The following is a 25,807-nucleotide window of genomic DNA, read 5'->3' as shown; positions in this document are numbered from 1 at the left end:
ATTGGCCCATAAGAGGCATTTAAGTGCCATAATGTTGGCTCGTTTATGTCTTTTATTTTAATTTTAAATTTGCTCACATTCGTTCATTCTGTTTTGTCTTATTTTCAGGATGTTTGAAAAAGCATTTAAGAATTTATCTATTAAGGCGTCTTCCGAGAAGACGCGAATTTTGGTGGACAAGACAGTTGAGCTACAAACAAAGATAGAAAGGAATAAAGAAGACTTCATTTTTAGTCTATTTTGTAATCGATGTATTTTTTGTAGGGTACTCTTTTTCCCCCTTGAGTTTTTTTCCCACAGGATTTTGCTCTTGAGGGGTTTTAACGAGGCCCTTTTTTTGTGGGTTTTCTCTTCGGACTTGAAAGGTTATGTTATCTAAGCGTCCGGAGTATTTACATACTTTCGGTTAGATGATATACCTTCTTGAATGAAGGAAACTCTGTCCATCCGGATTGTAATTTTTCTTGGTTTAATACAACCGTTTATTGTGACAAAAAAAAAAAAAAAAAAAAAAAAAAAAGAAAAACAATATTTTATAATGAGAAAGATTGCTATGATAAATTAAATGAATTTGTTATACACGGCATACATTAATAAATTATAGTTTGTATTCTTTTTATTTAAATATAAGATGTATAAACTAAAATATTGATTAAATTAAAATATTGATACAAATTTAATATTAAATGTTTAAGTTTTCATTCAAAGCATATTATAAGAAGATTTCGATACGTATGGATAACGAGTATGTGAAGTTTGAAATTTTAAATACTAAAAAAATGAAATCATTTGGAAAACATTTCTAGGTAAGTACTAATACAAATATTGTTTTTTTTTTTTTTTTTTTGAAAAAAAGGAGATAATTCAATAAATAATGGCCATACGGCATCTACAAGAATGATCGAGTCGAACAAACATAGAAAAAATTAACATGCCTGTCTTCATACCCAAGATGAGACAAATAAGCGATGTTGAAATTGACGATGGTACATGTATAGATCCTTGCTCTGTGTTCACCATCTTTTCCAAAAACTCCGTTTGAGCTATCGACCACAAATACAAATATTGTTAATCTTAACAATATTTTGAGAGAAATAATATTATACATTGTTTGTTTAAATTACACGAGCTCCAATTAGGTCCGGTTTAAATTCAAAGCCCAACAAACCAAAACCCCAATCGCTTAAACCTAAAACCTCTCTTCTTCTTCATATCCCCCACACACTAAACCCTAACTGTGTGAAATCTCCGAAAATGGCGGACGTAGTCCAATACAAGCTAGAGCGCATGGTCCGAGAGCTCGACGACCTCGAGCGCCGCAACCTCTTCACCAAGTCCGAAATCTCCGAGATCGTCAAACAGCGCCGCAAGTTCGAGTACAGACTCAAGCGCCCCAGCCCACTCAAACAAGACTACCTGAATTACATTGAGTATGAGAAGAATTTGGATAAGCTTAGGTTCTTACGACGCAAGGCGGTGTCGAGAGAGCTCAAGAAAAATGGCAATCAGAGGATGAAGAAATCGGTTTCTGACTATTCGGGGGTATCGAGAATTATCGAGATTTATAAGCTGGTTACGAATAGGTTTAAGGGTGATTTGGAGATTTGGTTTCAGTTTCTCGAGTTTTGTAGGATAAAAAAGAATGGGCATTTGAAAAAGGTACAATGTGTGGTTTTTTTCGAGTTTGGCTTGCGGTGGGAGTATGTCTGATATGTTATATGTTTGTCTGTCGGATAATTAGATTTTGTAAAATGCAATTGTTATTTCAAGGTTTGTGTGTGGTAAGTAAAGACGGTGCTTTGTGATGATGTTGTCATGATATGTTTCTTGTGATTGTTAATTTTGGTGGATTATATCTTCTTTGATGAAGACTTGTTAAATTCATGTGTAATCTAATAGAAGCTAGCTTTACGATGGTGACTTTAGCTTTTAACCGTGTAATGAACTGCTTTATCATGCAGGCCCTTGCTCAGGTAGTTAGGTTTCATCCCAAAGTACCAGGGGTTTGGATATATGCTGCTGCTTGGGAATTTGACACCAACTTGAATGTAGCAGCTGCTCGTGCTCTAATGCATGCTGGATTAAGAGCGTGCCCAACTTCAGTTGATCTATGGGTAGAGTATATTCGTATGGAGCTGACTTATCTTAATAAGTTGAAAGCTCGAAAAGTTGCTCTTGGGGAAGACGAGGGAACACTGTCTCGAGAGCATCTTGATCCTGCAGATGAGCAGTGGCGAGATGAAAATAAAGAGTTGTTTATGGCTCTTAATGACCATAAGGAAAAGGATGAGGCATCAAATATTACAAATGGCGAGGTTGAGAAAAAATCTGATCTGTTTGGGGAGCAAGGTCTGAGCATTCTTCAAACCGTTTACAGCAATGCAGTGAAAGCCCTCCCTTCAGATTTTAGTTTGAGAACTCGAATGTTGGAGATACTTGAAGCGACAGAGTTAGCACATTCAGAAGAAATGAAGAAGAAGATACTTAATGACATGAAAAGAGATTTTTTGAAAGAATCCGAGTATTGGGACTGGCTTGCGAGAAGTGAAGCAGGTCAACTTCTAAAAACCCATGGAATGAGTGAAGATATTAGCTTACATAAGTTGGAGAAAGCAATTCAGGTTTGGTATCTTCAATTAGTATGAAAACCACACTTCTAACTAGTTTGCATGTGTATTAACATATACCCTACTCACCAATGTGACAAATTTTTGCAATATGCATGCTATAAGAGGGTTTCATAAAAATGTAAAGTCTAGACCATCAATTAGATTAAAGTGCATCTTTGTTTTTTGGGATAAATAAAGATTTAAAAGTTGATATGTTTGTTTAAATTCGGAATGAGTACGGGAAAGGATCTTGTAGTTTCATATAGAGGTTCTGGATGCTAATATTTAATCAGCTGTGGTCAATATTACAAACTTCTGGATTACATTGTTGCCCAGTGTTTGTAGCAGGAACACAATCAGGCTTTACGTATTATAGTTTTCAGTGAATTTATTTCTTAATCTTATTTTTGCGGTTGCTTTATTTACTTCAGTGTTTTCATGATTATACTTCTTGGGCACCTGTAGTCCCTCCGAATGACTTTATGTTTAATGACATCCAGATTTATGAGGAAGCTGTAGAAATTGTGCCTTCGCATATGATGTTTATACATTATACAAAATTTTTGGTTGATGCGATTGGTCAACAAAATGGAAAAATGCGTAGCTTTACTTTGGCTAATGGTGTAGATTCCATCTCACACATCTTAATGGTATATGAAAAAGCTGAGAGGATGGGTTGTCTTACGGAAGATCTTGCTTGCCAGTATGTATCTTTTTTAATGGAACTGGGAAAATCTGATGAAGCTAGGAAACTGGCAGTAAGGCTCTGCAGTGGAAAATTCTTGGATGCAGTGCATTTATGGAATTTGCGGCTATCAATGGAAATTAGATGCATAACAGAAAAGTCTCCATCTCTGAGCAAAACTGATCTTTCAGTTGTCTTCGAACTCTTCAAAAGTATTCTAATGAGAATATCAGTTTCAAAAGCTCAGAGCTTGTGGCTTATGGTATGTTGATAATGTATCCCTTAGCTCATCTTTGCTTTCCTGTTGGGAATAAACAAATATGGATTTATGTTAAGCTGTTGAACCACTTTATTCCTTATATGATGATTGATGTCTCCTTATCTCGTGCTTAGAATTTTTAAAACAACCAAGGACCCTTAACAGATATATGTCAATTGTTTATTGCTGACACCCTTATTTCATCTCCTTGGAATAGCTTTTATTATCTATTCATAATTACCGATAGGTTCGTTAACTTTATCCCTACAATTTTTTCTCAGACATTATTCTTATTTCCTTCAGCTTCATGCTTTATTTCATAGATAATGGGGTAAGTGAAGTTGTAGGTTCATTGATTTTATCTCTCTTGTAGGCTCTCAAATTCTTTGCAAATCAAAGACGTTATTTTGACAAGCTGGTGGAGATATCCCTTGGTTTATTGGCTAAATATGGTGGTAGCGATGATGGCTTTTGCCTTTCTTCTTCAATTGTTAATATATGTCTTCAAAAAGATGGAATTCAGAGTGCCAGAGAGATCTATAAGCGGTATGTTTTCAAGCTTTGAATATTTTGGCTTTGTGATGTATTATTGTCACTTGTAAGTGTAGCTTCATATCTGACTTCATGACTGATTATTAAACAAGAAGTATCTCTTGACGGCATGACTTCTTTCTACTTTTTTTTTTTTTTTGAAACAATGACTTCTTTCTACTTGATCACATTTCAAACTTCCCGCCTTAAATATGACAGAGTTCATTTTTTTAGGTATTTTTTTTTTTAATCTAGTCTTTCTGATCGAATTGTTTTGAAGATTTTTGGCTGGGCATCTTCTGTCTTTTTCTGTTAGTTATTTCTTCTTTCAAGAAGTTTATTAATAATTTTTTTATAAATTTTTTTAGCTCACAAATCAAAGAAAGTGACCTTTGCTCATTCAACTGTCAGTTATGACCATTTTCACTTGCACAGGCTCCTTTTGACAAATTATCAAATCACTATCATTTATCTCCACTTAAAGCACTAGATTCGGTACCGGGCTTTTTTTAAAGTTAGGTTTTGTAGCATGTAACCTTAATGAGCTTGTGTTTTTTTCCACACACAGATATCTTGCTTTACCTCATCCAGGTCTTGCATTATATCGAAGTTGCATAGAGCTGGAACAGAACCTTGCATCTGCAAGTAGTAAACCCAGTCTGGTAGAAGTCCAGAGGTTATTTGAGACCGCACTAGCAACCTATGATCAAGATGTGAGCTTGTGGCAAGATTATCATAATATGGAGACTAAAGTAAGTTTACACTTCATACACATTGTGTGATTGCGGTGTATGTGCTTATAATATTATGTGATCACTCAGAAAAATCCACTTTAGTCCACACTATTAAAAAGGCTCTCGTTTCACTGTTATATTGTAGGGATATATTGCAGAGTTCTGTTCATTGTCTGTGTGAAATTTAGAACAAATAGATACGTGTTCACAAATATAACTTTTATTCTTGCAGATGGGGACTTCAGAAGCTGCTGCTGCTGTCCATTGGCGTGCAAGGAAGACACTCAAAGATAATGCTGCACTACTAACTTCTCAAAGTTTGTGATGAACATCTGCAGATGATATCACATCTCAGTTTTGACCGTGTCCTTGCAGTTTCTTCCCCTTCCAAGTGTCGTACTAGTGTACTGGAAACAAATGCAAAATTTTGAGCTCTTTTAAATATTTTCTTTTTAAGTTTCATTTATATATTTAAAATGCTTTTGTTGTTCTTACAAATAGATTAGCTATTCATGCTCGTAACTTGAATTCGAAGGAATGCGTGTAAAAATAGTGTCCTAACACAGTCCCTTAAATCACCAGGACACTTAATTCCTTGTTACCAAGGAACATATCGTCTCCGTCGCTCTTTACACATTGTTGTACTTATGGTGATAGAAAGTAGTAATTGTAATAATAAATTATCAAGGAATGGTATAGGAATATTGTTGGAGATGAATAGCTCAGGTAGCTTTCTAATCTTCACATTTTTGAAGAATGTTTGCACTATAATTACGACCAGAGAACGGCAATTAGTTACTCTCTCTCCGTCCCAATAAATTGTATACAGTTTCTTTTTTGGGACGTCCCATCAATTGTATACATACCAAAAGTAGTAAACTTTTATAATATAAAATATCATTACACCAACTATTTTATTCCACTATCTCCATTCTATAATGATATAAACACTATTACACTCATTAATTTCCTTCACTATCTCAAATCTATTATTAAATATAAATGGGTCCTACCACTATACTCATTTTTCATATAACTTTACTCATTTCTTACACAATTTCTTGGTCTCCGTGTCTCAACCATTTGTATACAAATAGCTGGGATGGAAGGAGTACCTTTTTTCTCAACCCAAGTCGTAAAATGAGGATGCTCAGAAGCCTCAGGTACATCAACGGACAATAAAACTGTTATAAGTTTGCTGGGGAACAATTCTTTTTTACAATGATAGGCTTGGATAGATTGTTATAAGTAGAATAAAAGAAAGTATGAAATTTTAAATTTTTAGTTATTTCATAATTCGAATTTCATTTCATTCAGCCAGAATCAAGTACAATATAGGTAGTTGTAACACCCCAGTCCCCCATCGAGGAGTGTGAAGACTTTAATTCAGTTTATAAGTATAAGTATTACTACTAATTGCACCAATAAATCATGATCTTTTTGGGGCCTGTGGTGGGCTTGTGGATTACCCAAGTTGTTGCAGTTGGGCCAGTATATTTGGGCTTATTTTCAGATTCGGATTTCAGGACTTGACCCGATTTTCAGAAAAGACTCGGGATTTGACCCGGGTTGTTTCATATGGTATCAGAGCAGGCTCTCGAAAACTTGATTTGTCAAGTTGCCGGAGGTGGGGCACGAAGGCTGGTGGTATTATACCACAATGGCAAGAGTCTGGAGGTGGGGACACGAAGCCAGCCGGTATTATCCCACAATGGCTAAATATTACTACTAATTGCACCAATAAATCATGATCTTTTGAAGCCTATGGTGGGCTTGTGGATTACCCAAGTTGTTGCAATTGGGCCAGTATATTTGGGTTTATTTTTGGATTCGGATATCGGGACTTGACCCGATTTTCAGAAAAGACTCGGAATTTAACTCGGGTTGTCGCAGTAGTTCTTTGGATAGAATATTTATTTATGTGAAATTCTACACACAATTATTCAATAGAGTGGGTGATGGAAGGTGATCGATCTCAAAAGTTTTTGCAAAAAAATTAAAAAAATTACCCTTCCTTAACAGCGTATGATATTGCAAATACAGACTAGAAATGAAAAACATCTGTGTTTATATAAAACAATTTTTTAATAGTTTTTATAGCAAATATGCATCAGAGCATCTCCAGCAGACTCTAGGACAAGCTGAACAAGCTCTTAACTTGAAACTATTGTTTACCAGAAGTTTGAATTGATCTCTCGGTAAACAAATATTGCATAATCTTCCTCTGCTTCACTATTTTCCTATACTCTTGGCCATTGTGGGCTTACAACCTGTACAATACCAGGGATCAGATGCCACGTTCAAGCAGTGCAACTTATCAAGTAGAATAAAATATTTTGCAAGATTAAATTTTATTTATATGCACATATATAACGTTTCTAGAGAGTGTTGGATTTCTAACTAACATGAGCGGAGTTGAAAACTGTGAGGCTAGAGCTCAAATTCGACAAAGAAGTTCACGCTTGAGTTTCGACCCAACTGTGAATTTTCAAGCTCACAACTCAACTTGACAAAAGTTCTCAAATTACTCAAAAGCTTAAGTCAAGCTCAACTCAATTAAATATGTTATATATATATATATATATAAATTCGAATATTGTTAACATATAAATAATGATAATATAAAAGTTGTTGGGCTCGCTAGACTCACGAGCTCTGCACAATTAGTGCCAAATATGAGCTACAACTTGGAGACCATTGTGATCTACTTTTATTTAACCACACTTCATCCGACAGTAGGGAATTTTTTTTATCAATTTTGGTACTTTCAACGAGAAATTAACAAGTATAATAATATAGGAAGCTCAAACAGTCCTCCCAATATTTTTTTGAAATGCGAAAACTGCGAATAATAGTCCATGAGATCATTATAAAGGATCGGATGACTAAATGAGAGAAAATACAAAGAGTCCCCAGATAATACGTGTGATCAAACACAACCAAAACCCAGAAATTGTCAAAAGAAATTAATAGTAGTATAGTACGAACCTCCAGTGTACTGAACACTAATCTCATTCGGCTGGCAACTACTGAAGGCTCCTCAGCACAACCAGATACTGCCAATTGCTCTAATTGAAGAGTCTTCACAGGAAGCCTTCAATAGTAAAAAAAAAATCGATAATCACCGATTGTCATATGTATAAAAAATTATAAAAAAAAATAAAAAAATATGGAGATAAAAGCAGAAGTAACGAAGCCATCAGAGCTTGATATATTTGTATCTTCCGATTAACATATCTGTCTGACTATCTTTACATATTGCTTATTTATTACTGTAATTTATAAAATTTTGGGATATTTCGAAGATTTGACACACAATATTTTCCTTAATAGTAAATCGTGCTAGGGCACCTCAATTTAGTTTCGAAGGCAACAAAACCCAGCATCAGAGACGTGCCTATAGTTAAACCATTAAAGCACAAATACGAAACTCAGACATACAGAGCAAAAGTTCAGTAATTGACTCTATAGAGGGCTAATGAGAGACTCATATGTCTAGCAAAATGTTCAGCATATAAAATATTTTAAATATAGTATTAATTGAACAAATATATATCATGGAATATGTTTTGCATCTAAAATATTACGAAACATAAACAAATATAAGCAGAACATGTTGCAGGCATATGGGTCTTCCATTAGTACTCAATACAAGGGTACTCTATAGAACACAACTCATATATATGTGTGTATGTGTGTATTCATGTCATGTGTGTTGTAATGTTGGACTGTGCTTAGTTGAATTTCATAACAAAAATTAGTTCAATATCATACTTTGACCCTAATATAATAAGAATAACTTCGGGGTTCACTTGTCAATGGCCAAGACCACGGTCCAAATTGGATGCAAACACACATAAGATAATGATGTACGGATATGAAATGTGATACAACCAAACATGAACCTAGAGATAGATATTTTTTCCATATTAATAGAAATTTTGGGATTTTAAACTCACATATATTTAGAGATTCAGTGATAGTATCGCTTGGTTGGTATAATCTGTATACGTAAGTTAATGTTTCCTTTGAAATTGGAAACATGTTTTGTTGGATATTGGAAACATTATATACTAGGTGCGATTCTTAAAAAGGGCTGAAAGGGCGATAGAGCTTTTTCATCTCTCTTCCCTCAAAATTCGCAAACAACGATTGCATTCCAAGAATATTTCAGTCGTCAAAACTTCTTAATGTGGATAATGAGTAAACTATAGTTGCATCACCGTGACTTTTCAAAAATTATAGTAACCACAATGCCAATACTACAACCATAAGATACTCTAAAAGGGTAATGACAGAAGCTAACCATGCCATTCCTCGCACATAATATGCATTAGCTATGATGGCACAAAAGCCTTTCCACTGATTCTTCATTTCATCAGATACTGGAGATGTTGAAGACCAGCGCACAATGGTTGGTTGGGGTGTGCACAAGATGGTGATGAAAATTATACTCAGCCACATGATACACTCAGAAATCTGCACTTACAAGAGAACACAGGATGCCACAATATTATTACATATGAAGCATGTTTAATAAATTTTTAAACATTCATAATGTTACATATATTTATTTACATTTCATGAGAAAGAGAAACTACTGTGCATGTGAGTTATGTCAATACTTGCAAACTAGAAACCAGAAAGGTATAAGCAAACAGTTTTAACAAAATTTAAGAGAAGGATGACAGCAACTAAAATTTTCAAAGATTAGTTATGCACCGTCCCTTTAATGAGCTCTTTCTAGGAATGGCAACAAAAATTATATTTTTTTCATATCCATATTTTCCGTAATAAGTTAATGAATAGAAAAATATACCAAACAGAAAACATGATTGCCTTACAAATTTTTAGTTGAGATCTAAACTTCATAAAAATGCTTCTATATTGTGATTTTGGATACATGTAAGGGGAAGAATATGCAATTACACATACATAAATCACTTCCCTAATCATGAGTGATGAATTCTAGAGTTCCTAATTACAGCTGGCACCTAGCTTGTTAACTCAATACTCAACTACCACTGTTAACATAATTATATAACCAGGTAAACTTATCAACTAAGGCGCATTTAATCATGTATCAGTGTTTTGAATAAGTTACAAATTCAGAATATTTTATGCCAATGTATACTGTATACAATGAATCATTGCTCACTGACTCCAACATTATTTACTCACTAAAATGTTAGAAAATGTCCTTTAAGCGGAAGAAATAGTTAAGTGGGAATGTACAAGTTTTGGTTAAGAATATAGATTGCTGAGCTAATGCACAGGTATTGCCACAAGAAGAAACTTCTTCGTGATATGACTAGCCACATTAAGTGGAACATAAGCTCTGCTTGGATATTCCAATCCCCAACTTTCTGTATATAGACAGTGGCACTGAATTATATATAGAGACAGTCCTATGAATTTCCGCAATAAATTTAAAGGATCCAGTGCAACGTTCTCTGCACTTTCTCCTTCTAATGGATTTTGGGGAATCTGCAATGCTTAGCCTAAAGGATAACCCATGGTAATAAGAAGTTGAGGGTTCAAACTCAGCAGGAAAAGAGTGCGTGTGTATTTAAGTTTCTGTAATTGACCTTTACCTCTGCCCTTTAAGTCCTTTCAAAAACTACAGTGGCCTAGTAAAATATCTTCCCACATTTCTCTTTAGTTAAGAATCTTCTGAAGATTTTAAAGTTCAACTTTTCAGACAAGTCCAGTTGCATTCATAAGCATTAGATACTACAATAATTCGTTCATTAATAGCATAGTTATATTTAAGTACTCTATAATATTGTATAACCTTACATCTGTTTTAGTATTCACTAAATAGATTAAAATCATACGAGAAGGAGCATCGGCTTTTTAGGTTTATGCAATTTAAATTTGGGTCCATAAACGATTATTGGTTTTGATCGCTTAAAAATAAATTTATATTTCATCAATAAGATCCACATATGTAGTCCTTGAGACATTTGGGGGATACTTTATAGGTCTAATCTCCAGAGCTATTAGACCTACTGATCTTTCACAACCACTCCCAGTGTTAACTTTCACTTTCTGATAAGATGAAAATCACTTATAAATCATTGCGTTCTACTGTTCTTTTCGTGGTGTTCTTTTCTGTTATATATCAACCCTGTCTTTAAATATCAATTGTAACAGTTCAAAAATATTAGGATGAAACTAAATTATGCATAGAGAATCGAATGAAAAATACAGAAAAATGATTATTTCTAGATATAGTTGAAACAAAATACTTCTTGATCAAAGATCACATAAACAGTCTAGAGATTACTGGAGACCAGATGTTACGTCGTACCTCTGAGGATCTTACCAAACAAAAGTCAAATTCATTTACTAGGATTTTGATAACAAAAATATCCTTTACTTTCCCCAGACAACCACATCAAACAGTAAGTCAGATGCTTAATGGTATAACAGGAAATCACTTGAGCGTGCCTCCTCTGACAGTGGTACAACTCTGTGTCCAATAGATGGTACCTTGGTTTTTTTATAACCCAAGCAATACATAAGGCAAATAGTATTTACAATAAGTTCTATGATCTCTGCCAGATTAAGGCAACAAATGAGAACAGTTTTCTCTGATAAGAAATCAGGTACAAATTTATGTTCCCCACATAACAAATGCATCAAGGAAAAGCTCTTCTCCATTTGAATCCTAATTAAGAATCTCAATGACAACATTAACTTGTCTAGACAAACAAAGAGACACTAGAAGCTTCAACGTTGTCATTAATAACGTAAAGGTTCTGCGCATTCACTTCAACTTACACCTTAAGTAAACACATCAAGTAGTGAAGATCTTTAAGGCAATATCCAGTGCCACAAGACCTACCTTTAAGTGAATTCCTCCAGCCTTCTGTTTATTGTTCTTTTTTGCAAATTAAAATGATACAACACTCAATTGACATTATTACATTGGAATTCATATCATTGCTGTCATATGATTGTCTTTATACTTGCATAAGATTGCTCTGATTAAAGATAATGGAAATAGTAACTATGGGGTGATATATCAAAAGATAATGGAAATGGTAACTATGGGGTTTGAATAACAAGCCCAAGACACGGTATACTTGCAACATAATACTTCAAAATGTCAGAACTCAGATGTGGCTAGATGGGATTTACTTATAGGCATACTCAAGAGAGATAAATTATGCAGTATTAGCTTATTCACTAGCTCGTAATTTTCATAAAAGTAGATTGCACTCACCTCTTCATAGCATATCTTGGACTTTAAACTGGTGCTTCCACCGTAAGTTTGCATTGCTTCAATTTGAAAACCAGATTCCTTCATATCTGTAAGTTCTTTTCTAAGTCCTTCATCAGTGCATCCCAATGCATAAGCATTTACCCCAGCGCCAATGAAATCCTAGTAAGCATTATTGAATATTATTTGGCAGATGTAGGTAGCTGAAACTGAAAATATTATTTATACCTTTAAGTTGTCACCTCCACCGCGGTCAATGACATTTTTGTATCTCTTAAACAAGCTGATTGCTATATTGCGTGAAGAGCGATATTCATCATCTGATGAAGCCGTATCTTGTAACTGACACTATAATATTCCAATATTAAAAGAGCTATATTAGGAGAGTCTGTCAGGCAAGTGAATGAAATATGTTGCTCAGTCCGAAGCTAACATTTACCAGCCACCGTTTCGAAGTTGTATGTTGTGGTACATGATGCACCTTAAGCTGAGTGCATCCATTTGGAAAAAGCGAAGATGTGTGCAATCCAGCAGTACAAGAACTTTTTATATTGACCAAAGATACTATAGTATGATTCGGAAGATTAACATTTGCAATCTTGCAATGAAAAGGTTCGGGCAGTGTGCTATTGTCCAAGTATGTTTGGCTCTTACAGATAGCTCCAGAATAGTGAACTGTCAACATGGTGTAACCATGATATAATTACCTTCAAAGGGTAGCATACATTTAGCCAAAAGACACATCTAATTCTTAAAATAATCCATAACAAAGCAGTTCTTTCGTAAAACTTGTACCTAATTATCATAAAAAGCATATTTAACAAACAATACAATTTTACTGATTTTACTGATGAATATAGATAGGGTCCTGATCCCTGGCACTCGGAAATAACATACTGATTTCTGGCCGTTGGATGGATATCCGGCGACCAGGACTGTAACAAAATTTTAATACGTCCAGCATTTTTTAACCGCTGAACGGGGAAAATGACCCCTTCCAGTGGTTAAAAAACGCTGGACATGTTTAAAAAATATGTTATAATCTTAGCCGCCGGATATTCATCCGATGGCCAAAAAAACCACTTGTTACTTAACAAGGTCCCTGACCATCAATCGATTGCCAGGGACCAGTACCCGTATAGATATATGTCCAGAGACAGTCATCTGTACTACAAACCTACACATATGATCAAACTATGATAAAAACGCTAAACAATCATCACTAGTTTTGATTATGAAACACTGATCATCTCGATGTTTTTTGTTATCATTCTAGTGTTAATTTTCAACTGAGCTGCAGTGTGCACACACCTATATGAGTAATCAAAATACAATAAAACAGGGCTATAATTCAACACTATCCAAATCACTAATCCTCATAATTACTACTTTTAACAATGAATAGTGAAATGAATTAATTACAGAAAAGAAGGCAAAACAAACCTTAAAGTGTAAAGTGATGTCATCAACTGCACATAGAAATATATGAAGATAATTCAATTGTAGAAATGTGAAATGATATACATAGAGTGGTGATGTGTAGAAAGTAGAGAGAGAAGAAAGGGAGCCACGAATATATGTATGGACAGAGGAGCTTCTTCGTCGAATGAAATTGATTAGTTGATAAACTTCTGGCTCTCAGCTTAACTCCGCCTCTTCGGACTTTCCAATTCCATTCACTGAGCTTTCGTATTTCGGTTTTCACAATCACTATGTCGTTACTCCCTCCCTAGAGCAAATACGGTGAAAAAGCGTGAAACGGATAACAATAAAATTGGATTCGGCTCGAATTTATAATTAACTAGTTAAGAAGCCGCGCGTTGTGGCGGCCTATAAAAATTATATTAACGATCTAATATTAATATTTGTAGAATGTAATAATTTTGTGGCTGTATATAAAAAATATATTAATGATTAAAAATTAATATTTGTAGGATAAATTAAATTTTATATTATAAAAATCTAGATGTAATGCCAATACTAATATATAAAATTGCAAAATTAGACTATAATTCATGTTGAAAATAAATTTCTACACGTAATTAACAATTTAAAGCATGACAAATCTTAATTTTATTTGTGTTTTTTTTTGAAAAGTAATCATGTTCTTACATTGTCACCTTCCTCCAATTTTTTGGGATTGATTGTGCACAAAAACATCTAACTTAAATTCGTGCGATAGCGGTCCATAACTACCCTTACTTGCAACAATCTTTATTTTTTAATACTGTATGAACAGTCTTCACTTAAAAGTTGTTTGAACGGAGCAAACAGATAATACATGAATAATATTTTCTTGTGTGCAAAGTAAATCATATAAAAATTACCAACAACAAACATGTCCGATGAACAAAACAAATTTTATAAAAGAATAACCAACAAACATACATCACTAATAGTTAATTTATTGATATCATCCATCAATATCATGTCAAGACTATATTCTTCTCCAATGTTTGGATTTGTCGACTCCCACATAGCAGTCTATAACTACCTTTGCTTACAACAACATTTTTTTTTTTAATACTGTATAAACAGCCTTCACCAGAAGAACGACAACACCGAGTTAGAAATCGAGCAATAGAACTATCACCAGAGAGAGCTAGGGTTGTGATACTCTGAGAGAAGGTTGTGTTAAGATGATCCAAAACCCTAAAACCTATAGAGGTATTTGCAGAGAGACTTGTGTGCTACTCTTTCCCATAATTAAATAATCTGAAACAAAATCAGATTAAAATTTTCAAGCTGCTATATTCCATAAATAATCTGAAACAAAATCAGATTCTGAAACTTGCTTCTAATATATCCGAAACTAAAAAAAGCAGTTCTAATTTTTGATATTTTTCATCTGAAAATTTCAGAAAATTAGAAAAATAAAACGGAGTGATGTGAGAGGCGCCATCTACACGCCCCTCGCTCCTCCTTTATATAGAAACAAAATAAAATTAAAACTTTCAAGCTACTATATTCCATAAATAATCTGAAACAAAATCAGATTATATAGAAACAAAATCAAATTAAAACTTTCAAGTTACTATATTTCATAAATAATCTGAAACAAAATCAGATTCTGAAACTTACTTCTAATATATCCGAAACTAAAAAAAGTAGTCCTAATTTTTGGTATTTTTCATCCAAAACCCCCTCGCTCCTCCTTTATATAGAAACATAATCAAATTAAAACTTTCAAGCTACTATATTCCATAAATAATCTGAAACAAAATCAGATTATATAGAAACAAAATCAAATCAAAACTTTCAAGCTCTATAAATAATCTGAAACAAAATCAGATTCTGAAACTTGCTTCTAATATATCCGAAACTAAAAAAAGTAGTTCAAATTTTTGGTATTTTTCACCCAAAAATTTCAGAAAATTAGAAAAATAAAACGGAGCGATGTGAGAGGCGTCACCTAGACGCCCCTCGCTTCTACTTTATATAAGTATATTGATTGTTCGGATTCGTTCTAATTGGAATTAAAATTATATAAATTAATTCAAATTCGATTTAAGTTCAAATATTAATATTAAATTATAATTCGGCTTCATCGCGAATATCAAATTACTCATATTTGTATATTCGTATTCAAATTCACAGAAGATAATTAAAAAATTACGAATACTCAAATAATTACTCATATTTGATACTTGTGTAAAACTTACAATCTTGTAAAATATAATATGTGTTCATATATTACACATTTGCATAATGTGTTACACAAGGTAGAAGTAAATCATTTATGTACAATTTCTATCTCTCTTCGTATTGATAGTTGCAAATCCCTGACTTGTAGAGACCAACAAACCTTATTCAAACAGTCTCCCAATAAATTAGGGCTTTTTATCACCAAATTTTGATGAACTCGAACTCTTTACCGATGATTGTTAGGTCCAGATATGATTGTAGAAGGGGGGGGTTGAATACAATCAGTACCAAATCGTCGCGGAAGTGAATCTGATTGAATATGATTTGTTAATCAGATTATAATTAATTAATATAACAATGTTTGACGTCGTTATATAATTAAAATGGTTCAGTTTTAATGTCCACTAAAGTTCGTAGAATAAATTCGACAGGGTATATTCTAGATTTAGTGATTAAAACAACCGGGTTATCAAAGCACAGAAAACTGTGGATATAACGATCAAGCAAGTTACGAACAACTTGAAAGCTTTACAAATGCTTTGATTACAAAGTGAATGAACACTTGAAAATGAAGGATGCAATGCCATATTTATAGGCAAAGCATTTGTACTTGTAAGACAATTGAAAGACAAGACAATTGAAAGTTGCAAAGACAAAGTAGCAAGGGCAAGACAATTTTAGATTGCCTTGCAAGCACAAGACACTGCAGAAAGACAATTTCAAGGCTCGCAAGACAATTCAGAGCTCGGTCAGACAATTTACACTCGGTCAGACAATCAAGGATTGTCTTGCTGATCTTCATTCGGTCAAACAATCTTTGATTGTCTTGGCAGAATGCATTCGGCCAGACAATTTAGATTGTCTTGCAAGTATCCAGTCGGTCAGACAATCTAATTGTCTTGGCAGAGCAAACTCGGGCAGACAATCCAGGATTGTCTTGCTGAGTACCATTCGGTCAGACAATCAAGGATTGTCTTGCAGGCTTAGCTTCGGTCAGACAATTTCAGATTGTCTTGGCAGTTGGAAATTCGGTAAGACAATCTAGATTGTCTTGCTGAGCTTGAGTGGATGATTGAATGTGATTTGTACATTATATTTAAATAGAAAATTATCCACTTAATTAATTTAATCATATAAATTCATAAATTAAATTAATTCGAGAGTGAATTAATTTAACAAATAAATTACATAATTAATTTAATTATTTGAGAAGTGAAATAATAATCTTATTAAATATTTAATCACCCATTCATCAGCAGAACTGCTTCCCGTCTTCTTTAAACATTAAAAACTCCGTCTTGATCAGTCGAGCGAACGAACCACCAACTCTGCTTGACTTCAAATATTCAATTTGAATAACTGATACACAGATGCACTGTCTGGTTCATCTGTATCTAGTTAAATCAAATATTCTTTGTCAAATAAACATTAAGAATTTGATTTGTTCGTCGAGTCTTCGTCTTGTAAGTATCTCTTCATTAAATGGAATCTTCTGATAAAATAAAGTATAGAAACTTTATATCTTCTGAACTCCTGGACGTGCTACAAAAGATTATTTGTGCACTGAGGCTTGAACATATTAATGAACTTCTTTCAGTGGTGTGCAGCAGCATCCTGGAATTTATCTGACATATAATTCCCATAAATCATTTGACGTTCTTCGTACGGATTCCGATGACTTGCTATTTAGTGAGCTTTCTTATCTGAGTTGAGTTGTACCTCTTTAAATACAAATAGGCTGAACATATGCCTTTCAATCTCCCCCTATTTGTTTGTTAACATAACATGCAAATTTCCTAGAGGATAACTCAACTAACAGATAAGACAAAGATTTAAACAATGGAATGTAAATAGCAAAAGTTTATGGCTTGCATTGAACATTAAACCATATTCATAATAGATTACAAAAGGATGTTCCTTGAACATATCTAACAAAATATCCTAATCAATCTATTCACTCAGAACGAGTGACTTCTCCTTCTTCAGCATCTGAACAGTGAATAATTGGAGTAGAAGGCTCATTCTGAGTAGGCTCTTCAGCTGCAGTGGATTCTCCACGCTTCTTCCTTTCACGAGCCAAAGAGAGATAATATTGAACCTCAATATCCACAGGGTCTTCGATGAAATCTGCTGGCTGAGATTGGTTGATATACTTCATCTTCCTGAAGTATTGCTGAATATTTCTTCTTGTGCAGTAGTTCACAATCTCAGTATCAGCATCAGCTTTGGCCTTAGTAGCGAAGCCCTTGGTACGTAGAATAGTAGATACAAGAACCAATTGACTTACATCATACTTAATAAGATGTTGGTGGTCCAGGTAGAAGGTTCCAAATTTTCTCTCGTGAATGAACTTGACACAGTAAGGCTTTCTGACAACTTGTGGACTGTTATGAATAGCACAATCCATAAGTCTGTCACGTAGGAGTTCATTCAAATTCGAGCTGCGTCTAATCTTGTTACGAATCACCCAGATTTCAGTTAGAGATAGAAACTTGAATAGATCAATTGAAACCCTGAATGTTCCGTTTCTCTGAGTAGAAATAATGATCTCCCATTCATTGAGAAGATTCTTGACACCAATAGTTATATATTCTAACTCAAGAGCAAGAGCACGCATAAACATATCTTCATTAGGGTTAGCCTCTCTCAGGTCATAAATGAAGGATTTGAATTTACCATCATTGAAAGGTTCCCTTTGAGGTCCAGAGAGGATTTGCCTTGCAATATCCCAGCTTTCACCAACTTTCCTGGAGATATCCTCTCTCTTTTCCTTGCACTTAGCATCCCACAATTTCTGTTTCTCCAGCTTGACCAACTCATCAGTTGTCCTCTTTTCATCTACCAGTTTCTGCAATTCCTGAAGCTTTGCTTTGCTAGCTTCATGTTGAGCTTTGAACATCTTGACCTTTTCCATGTGCTCAGGATCTACAGACTGATCTTCATTGAAAAGAAAGCCTTCCTCGAAACGACCTTCTTCCTCAGCTTCAAAGTAAGCAGAATCAAATGCATCATCATCATCAACATCTTCAGGAATGTTATCATAATCCTGATTAGTGAAGATGTTCTCAGTTTCAGGCATTTTGCCTTTAGATTTGCCAGCTGCAGAAGAATCCTTTTCACTTGCTCCTTCTTCACCCTTATCACTCCTATCAGTATCTCCACCATTGCCACCACCACCAGCATTGCTGTCATCCTTATCTTTGTCATCCTTATCCTTCTCCCCCTTAGTTGAGGGATCCTCTGGAGTAGACTGAGATGTTGACGGATTGATCTTTAAGTGTTGAACAACTTGAGCCATAGTTCGCTCCAAGTTGTCAAGCTTCGTCAGACAGAGCTCCTGAGACTTATCAAACGTGTCCATCCTAGAGTGAATACCCTTGATATGAGCATCTAATTCCTGTTTGAGGGAAGAGAATGAGGGATCAACAACCTTTTCTTGTAGAGTCACCAACTCTCCACTTCTGAATCTTGCGTTCTCAGCATTCAACCTTTCTATTTCAGCCCTGAGAGCAGCCATTTGTTCCTGTAACAGATCTGTGTTGGTGTGTGCACTCACCTCACGAACACTCAAAGATTTGTCACTATCCTCTCGTGCATGTGTTTCGCTCGGTGTTTGCCTGATTTCACTCGTAGTTTTCACACCGTCACCAGTACCTGTATAGACAACCATAGTTCCCTGAGATGGAACTATAGGTTGTGAAGGAACAAATTGTCCTTCAGATGCCTGTGAGGGCAGATGTACTTGCAGGTTGCCAAGTATAGCCTGATCCAAAAAGAAAGAGTGATCAGAGAGTTTTTCATATGATAATTTTTGAATATCTGTGCTCTCTCTAAGTGAAGAATTAAAAGACAAAGGTTCAACTAGCGTGAGTGCTAGTTGTGTGCTTGACTCTTTACAGGATACCGCGGTCGGACGGCCAATTTCAATAAATGCATTCTGTAGAGAGAATGAATCTAGAGACTGTATATTTACCATGTCAGTGTCCAAATCCTTTTGGGAGGAAATGGATGTGGCTGCAGTTGTCTCCGGTTCTGCCACCCTTTGCTTCTTATGAGACAGAGCTGCGGGATCTCGTAAAAGTGCACTCCCACTCCGTTTCCGGGCTACCTTTCTAACAACTGGTGTATGAGTAGTGTCGGTTGATGTGTTTGACGAAGAATCAGTTGTTGAAATGGAAACATCAGCTTGGATATGAACCTGGGTGTTTTCAGGTTCAATGCTGGGAGGCTGGAAATCAAATCCAATATCACAATCAAAATCTGCAATATCAATATTAAAGGTATCAGTTAGATTAGAAAGTACCTGAGCTACCTGTAAATCAGCCCTGAAGTCCTGTAGGGCAGGATTGATAGCAGAATCAGCAGGCGGTGGCTGAGAGGTTGATTGAGGTTGAGGTATGGTATGTGTATGTGAAGGTGTTGGTTCAGATTGAGAGGGAAGAATGGAGGCTTGTTGGTCTGGGAAGAAGTTGTATTGTGGAGGGGATTGTTGTTGAGATTGGTGAGGAGAATTGTATGATGATTGGTGAGGTGATTGTTGTGGTGAATTGTAAGGAGGGTTGTAGGGAGAATAATGTGAGGATTGGCTGGATGATTGGTAGTCTTGGAGGAGTTGAAGTGGTTGAAAGTTTTGAGGAGGTGATTGTGGTTGCGGCTGTTCTTGTTGTTGAGCTTGTTGCTGTTGTTGTGGTTGATATTGTTGCTGTTGTAGTGGTTCTGGAACTTGTACAGGCTGAAAAGGAACACTGAATTGTTCGAGCATGAATGGAGTCACTACTAGTGGTACATTATCATGCTTTTTCTTGTTGACCAGCCTAGTTTGGATCTTGGCACATGTCCTCTGAATGGGAACAACAGGAGAATCGATGTACATGTGCCTATCATCAGCATTCATCTTATCATCCATAAACAACATCAGGAATCTGGGGTAGAAACATTCAACTTTGTCATTCTTCTGAATTGATCTCTGTGAAACAGACCCCATCTTCCTGATAATCTCCCTCAGCAATATCTTCCCAAAATTGATTCGTCGGTTGTAAGCTATGCTGAATCCAAAGATCTGCAGCATTGAAGATATATTTCCAAAATTCTTCCTATTTGTGGGAGCAAACACCTTGGCAAGGGTGTCAAAGAACACATCCCACTCAGCTTTTAGATTTCCCTTTGACATCTTCGGGAGAAAAATCTGACCCTGATAGTGAATATCTTGAAAGAACTGTCTCAATTCATCCTCTGAGGGATCTGGCTCAAAATTGTCCCTTGGAAGTCCTAAGATCCGGTTTACATCATCGACAGTGATTACAATCCTCTTCCGGTTAGGTAAATCCCCTATTATCTTGTAATTCTCCAGGGTTGTAGAGTTGACAGCATTTGAGTAGAAGTCAAACAGAGGTTGCAGCTTGATCGGAATATCTGCAGTCATTGCCGTACTGACTAAACTCTGTCGTGAAAGAAATCTAACCCAAGTCCGGAATCTATCAGAGCAATCATCAGGGTTGAGGCTGGCACAGTAGTTAGTCTCAGCAACCACAAACTCTCCGGCCATTTTTAATAATTAAAAAATGAATTAAGCGAGAATTTTTCAAATTAAATGTGAATTCTCAAATGTCTCGCAAATTTCAACTATTAATTAAACTTAAATAATTAATTAATAATTCGAAATATTAGAGAGAAATCGAATTAAAAGTTAATTAACTTAAATGGCACTAATCAATTAAACTCCACAGACTAGAATTCCAAACACGGCCTTAAGTCCCAAACAATTCAAAATACCCAAACGCGGCCTTAACTTTAAAACCCCAATACTCCAAGCAAGAACCCTAATTGATTCAGGAACCCAGAAATCCAATTAATCCACACAAATCGGAGATGGTCGAACTGGTGATTCAAAGCCGTCGTGAAATCCAGCAAAAACACGAGTTCAAAGGCACGATTATAAAGAAAATCGTGCAGAGTTTCACTTGTATTTGAGTGAAATCGAGTAACCAGAGCAAGCACGAAGCTTGAAAACGAGATCAAAGCAAGTTTTTAAAGACAAAACTTGAAAAACCAGAGCAACCGAGAGTTATATTTGCGATCGTGTATGTATATATGCAGTGAAGAAGATGAAGTGCAGAGGCAAGACAAACTGAAATTGTCTTGTGGGTTTGAAGTGGGTTTAAAAGAAAAGACAATCGGGAATTGTCTTGCAAGAGTATTAAAGTCTCGGTAAGACAATTTTGAATTGTCTTGCCGAGATTTGATACCAGGCAGACAAACCAGATGTCAGTAAGACAAAGTCAATTGTCTTACTGAAACAAGAGGAGGTTACAATGCATGCTCGGTAAGACAATCTAATTGTCTTGCCGAGTGGTTTGAAACTAATACGGAAAAACCGGTTCAGCAAGACAATTTAATTGTCTTGCCGAGCCAATCAGTAGACAATGTAATTGTCTAACTGAAAAACAAATAATAATAATAAAAATAATATGATTTTGATTTATTTAAAAGATAAAACTTTTTGCAATTAAAATCAAAAATCTATAATAAAAACAATACTATAAATTACACAAATATTTTGTAAATTTCAACTTTAATTAACTATAAATACTTATGACTTTAACTTTAATTCAAAAAGATGAATTAACTTAGAATCAAATATTTATGCTTAATTAATTTTGAAAAATACAAAATAATTACAAATAATTATCTAAATGCTTGGGGAATATTACAGGGGAGTGTATGAGCACTTAGAAAATTACAGACTAATATACAAACATGCATAATTACTAAGAATATTATCAGATAACATACAGAAAATCATATAAAATCTAATAAAATAGATATAATTATACAGAAAATTCACAAAAATATATAAAAACATATAATGCATATGAAAAATATATACAAGAGAACTATGTCATATTTAACATCCCTAACTCACACACCAGCTTAGAGAAAGTGGATTCATCCAGTGGCTTAGTGAAGATGTCAGCAATTTGCTCAGTCGTGGGTACAAAATGTAACACCACTGTACCATTCATGACATGTTCTCTTATGAAATGATACCTGATATCAATGTGCTTGGTTCTTGAATGTTGAACCGGATTGTTGGAAATGGCTATGGCACTTGTATTATCACAAAATATGGGAATTTTGTTTACTACAACACCATAATCATTCAGTTGGTTCTTGATCCACAAGATCTGAGCACAGCAGCTACCAGCAGCTATATACTCAGCCTCAGCAGTAGAGGTAGACACTGAGTGCTGCTTCTTGCTATACCAGGAAACCAACCGACGTCCTAGAAATTGACAGCTTCCAGACGTACTTTTCCTATCAATCCTGCATCCTGCATAATCAGAATCTGTATAGCCGGTTAAGTCAAAACCAGTATTCTTAGGGTACCAAATACCTAAGCCAGGTGTACCCTTAAGATATCTAAAGATTCTTTTGACGGCTATAAGATGTGATTCCTTAGGATCAGCTTGGAACCTAGCACACAAACATGTTGCAAACATGATATCTGGTCTACTTGCAGTAAGATAAAGTAGAGAGCCAATCATACCTCGATAGCTTGTGATATCAACTTTCTTACCAGATTTATCCTGGTCAAGCTTTGTGGCAGTGGCCATGGGTGTCTTTGCCGGTGAAGAGTCTTCTAGATTGAACTTTCGAAGAAGATCTCTGACATACTTGGATTGGCAAATGAATATTCCATCTTCCTTTTGGCTTACTTGAAGACCAAGGAAGTAGGACAGCTCACCCATCATACTCATTTCATAATTACTCTGCATTAACTTAGCAAATCTCTTGCACAAGTTATCGTTAGTAGAACCAAATATAATATCATCAACATATATTTGTACAAATATCATATCCTTATCATGCAATTTGTAAAAGAGAGTTTTGTCTATGACACCTCTAGTAAAGTTGTTTTCTATTAAAAATTCAGAGAGAGTGTCATACCATGTTCTTGGTGACTGCTTGAGTCCATAGACAGCTTTGAATAGAAAGTATACAAAATCAGCAAACTCTGGATTTTCAAAGCCAGGGGGCTGTTCCAGATATACTTCTTCTTCTAGCTTTCCATTCAGAAATGCACTTTTCACATCCATTTGATATACTTTGAAGTTGGAGTGTGCAGCAAATGCAAGAAATATTCTGATGGCTTCAAGACGAGCAACTGGAGCATAGGTTTCATCGTAATCAATTCCTTCTTCCTGAGAATAACCTTTTGCAACCAGTCTGGCTTTGTTTCTCACAACAATGCCATCACCATCTAACTTGTTACGGAAGACCCATCTAGCTCCAATGGTAGATTTTCCTTTTGGTCTTGGAACCAGGGCCCAGACTTCTTGTCTCTCAAATTGATTGAGTTCTTCTTGCATGGCAAGAACCCAATCAGGATCAGCAAGTGCTTCTTCTATTTTCTTTGGTTCTAGTTGAGATAGAAACCCAGAGAATAGACATTCATTTGTCGTAGCACTTCTAGTCCTTACACCAACATCAGGATCACCAATAATCAAATCAAAGGGATGATCTCTGCTCCAAATCCTTTCCCTTGGAAGTTGTGTCCTTGATGATTCAGCAGTATTATCATTAAGCTGAAATGTGTGACTAATTGATCCATCAGCTCCCCCTGAGTTGTTGCCAGGTTGACTTGATGATCCACCACTGGCATCAGTGGAATCTCCAGCATTATTGCCATTTCCTCCACCATTGCCTGGATCATCATCATTGTTGTCATCTCCTGTTGCAACCTCAGGTGGAACATCATCATCTGAATCAGAATCTGGATAGTTGTCAAACTTCAGAGATTCAGATGGATCAGCAGATTGTATACTTGGAAGTTTAGTGTCATCAAATGTAACATTGACACTAACTTTCACTGACAGAGTATCAATTATAAAAACTCTATAAGCATTATTTGTATAACCAACAAAAATTGCTTCAGAAGCCTTTGGCTCAAACTTGTTCAAGTTCTCTTCACCATCCTTGAGAACATAACACTTGGCTCCAAAGACATGAAGATGTTTGACATAAGGTTTCTTGTTGTTATACAGATGAAATGGAGTTTTCATATGATCCTTGTTGATCAAAGTTCTATTTTGGGTATAGCAGGCAGTAGACACAGCTTCAGCCCAAAAGTACAGAGGAAGCTTTGCTTCAGCAATCATAGTCCTTGCAGCTTCGATCAGTGTACGATTCTTTCTTTCGACGACTCCATTCTGCTGAGGAGTCCTTGGTGCTGAATACTGCCTTCTAATTCCCTTTTCAGAGTAAAAGTTGATTAGAGTTTGATTTTTGAACTCAGTTCCATTGTCTGATCTTACAGCTTTTACAGGAACACCTTTTTCCAACTCAACCAACTTGATATGATCAATTACTGTCAGGGGAGTTTCATCCTTAGAAGCCAGGAAGTAAACCCAAGTAAATTTAGAGAAGTCATCCACAATGACTAAGGCATATCTTCCTCCATCAATAGATGCAACATTCACGGGGCCAAACAGATCCATATGCAACAAATGAAGTGGATCTGTAATGGTATTGATGGTTTTGCCTTTGTGAGATGCTCTCTTCGCTTTTCCTTTCTGACAAGCTTCACAAAGATCATCAGTTGAGAATTCCAGGGAAGGCAAACCTCTCACTAGATCTCTCTTGACTAGAGAGTTCATGGTTTTGAAGTTGAGATGTGAGAGCTTCTTATGCCATAACCAACTATCTTCAGCTGACGCTTTGGCGTAGAAACAGTGAACTTCGTTTCCTGGTCCTGAAGACAAATCAGCTACGAATATATTGCCTTTCCTTATGCCACATAGTGAAGGACGCTTATCCTTGATATGTTTAATGATACATATCTCTTTTTCAAAATGAACATAATAACCTTTGTCACAGAATTGACTGACACTCAGGAGATTATGTTGAAGTCCTTCAACTATTGCAATATCTTCTATGATGATCCTTCCAATTTTGTACTTGCCATATCCCACAGTACGACCTTTGCTATTATCAGCAAAACTGACTGTAGGGCCAGCTCCTTCTCTTATGTCCTCCAGCAGGGATTTATTGCCAGTCATGTGCATTGACGCTCCACTGTCAAGCACCCAGGTAACACGAACAACTCCACTGGCACCC

General features: G+C 35.5%; 2 protein-coding genes across 3 annotated transcripts; one reads left to right on the top strand and one right to left on the bottom strand.

The window, feature by feature from the left end:
- Window positions 1-1,145: 1,145 nt before the first annotated feature.
- On the top strand, window positions 1,146-5,423 carry LOC108197050 (uncharacterized). The gene is made up of 6 exons (XM_017364528.2): window positions 1,146-1,659; window positions 1,962-2,621; window positions 3,110-3,556; window positions 3,927-4,099; window positions 4,653-4,836; window positions 5,051-5,423. Exons 1-6 carry the CDS (start codon window positions 1,255-1,257, stop codon window positions 5,141-5,143), a joined length of 1,962 nt encoding a protein of 653 aa, XP_017220017.1. The 5' UTR covers window positions 1,146-1,254; the 3' UTR covers window positions 5,144-5,423.
- A 1,391-nt stretch (window positions 5,424-6,814) lies between these two features.
- Window positions 6,815-13,810, bottom strand: LOC108197168 (uncharacterized). Of its 2 annotated transcripts, none has more exons than XM_017364703.2 (7): window positions 13,490-13,810; window positions 12,486-12,753; window positions 12,275-12,394; window positions 12,050-12,208; window positions 9,125-9,297; window positions 7,807-7,912; window positions 6,815-7,088 (listed from the first exon to the last, which is right to left on the bottom strand). In XM_017364703.2, exons 2-7 carry the CDS (start codon window positions 12,729-12,731, stop codon window positions 7,059-7,061), a joined length of 834 nt encoding a protein of 277 aa, XP_017220192.1. In that variant the 5' UTR covers window positions 12,732-12,753; window positions 13,490-13,810; the 3' UTR covers window positions 6,815-7,058. The 2 variants fall into 2 exon arrangements, with proteins under 2 accessions (XP_017220192.1, XP_017220190.1); XM_017364701.2 differs by having other exon boundaries at window positions 12,480-12,753; window positions 13,490-13,766.
- Between the last annotated feature and the right edge of the window lie 11,997 nt (window positions 13,811-25,807).

The sequence above is a fragment of the Daucus carota genome, chromosome 8 (assembly GCF_001625215.2).
Source record: "Daucus carota subsp. sativus chromosome 8, DH1 v3.0, whole genome shotgun sequence".
NCBI classification, from domain to species: Eukaryota; Viridiplantae; Streptophyta; class Magnoliopsida; order Apiales; family Apiaceae; genus Daucus; species Daucus carota.
The sequence above is the reverse complement of the archived record's forward strand: the minus strand, read 5'-3'. Positions and strand labels throughout refer to the sequence as shown.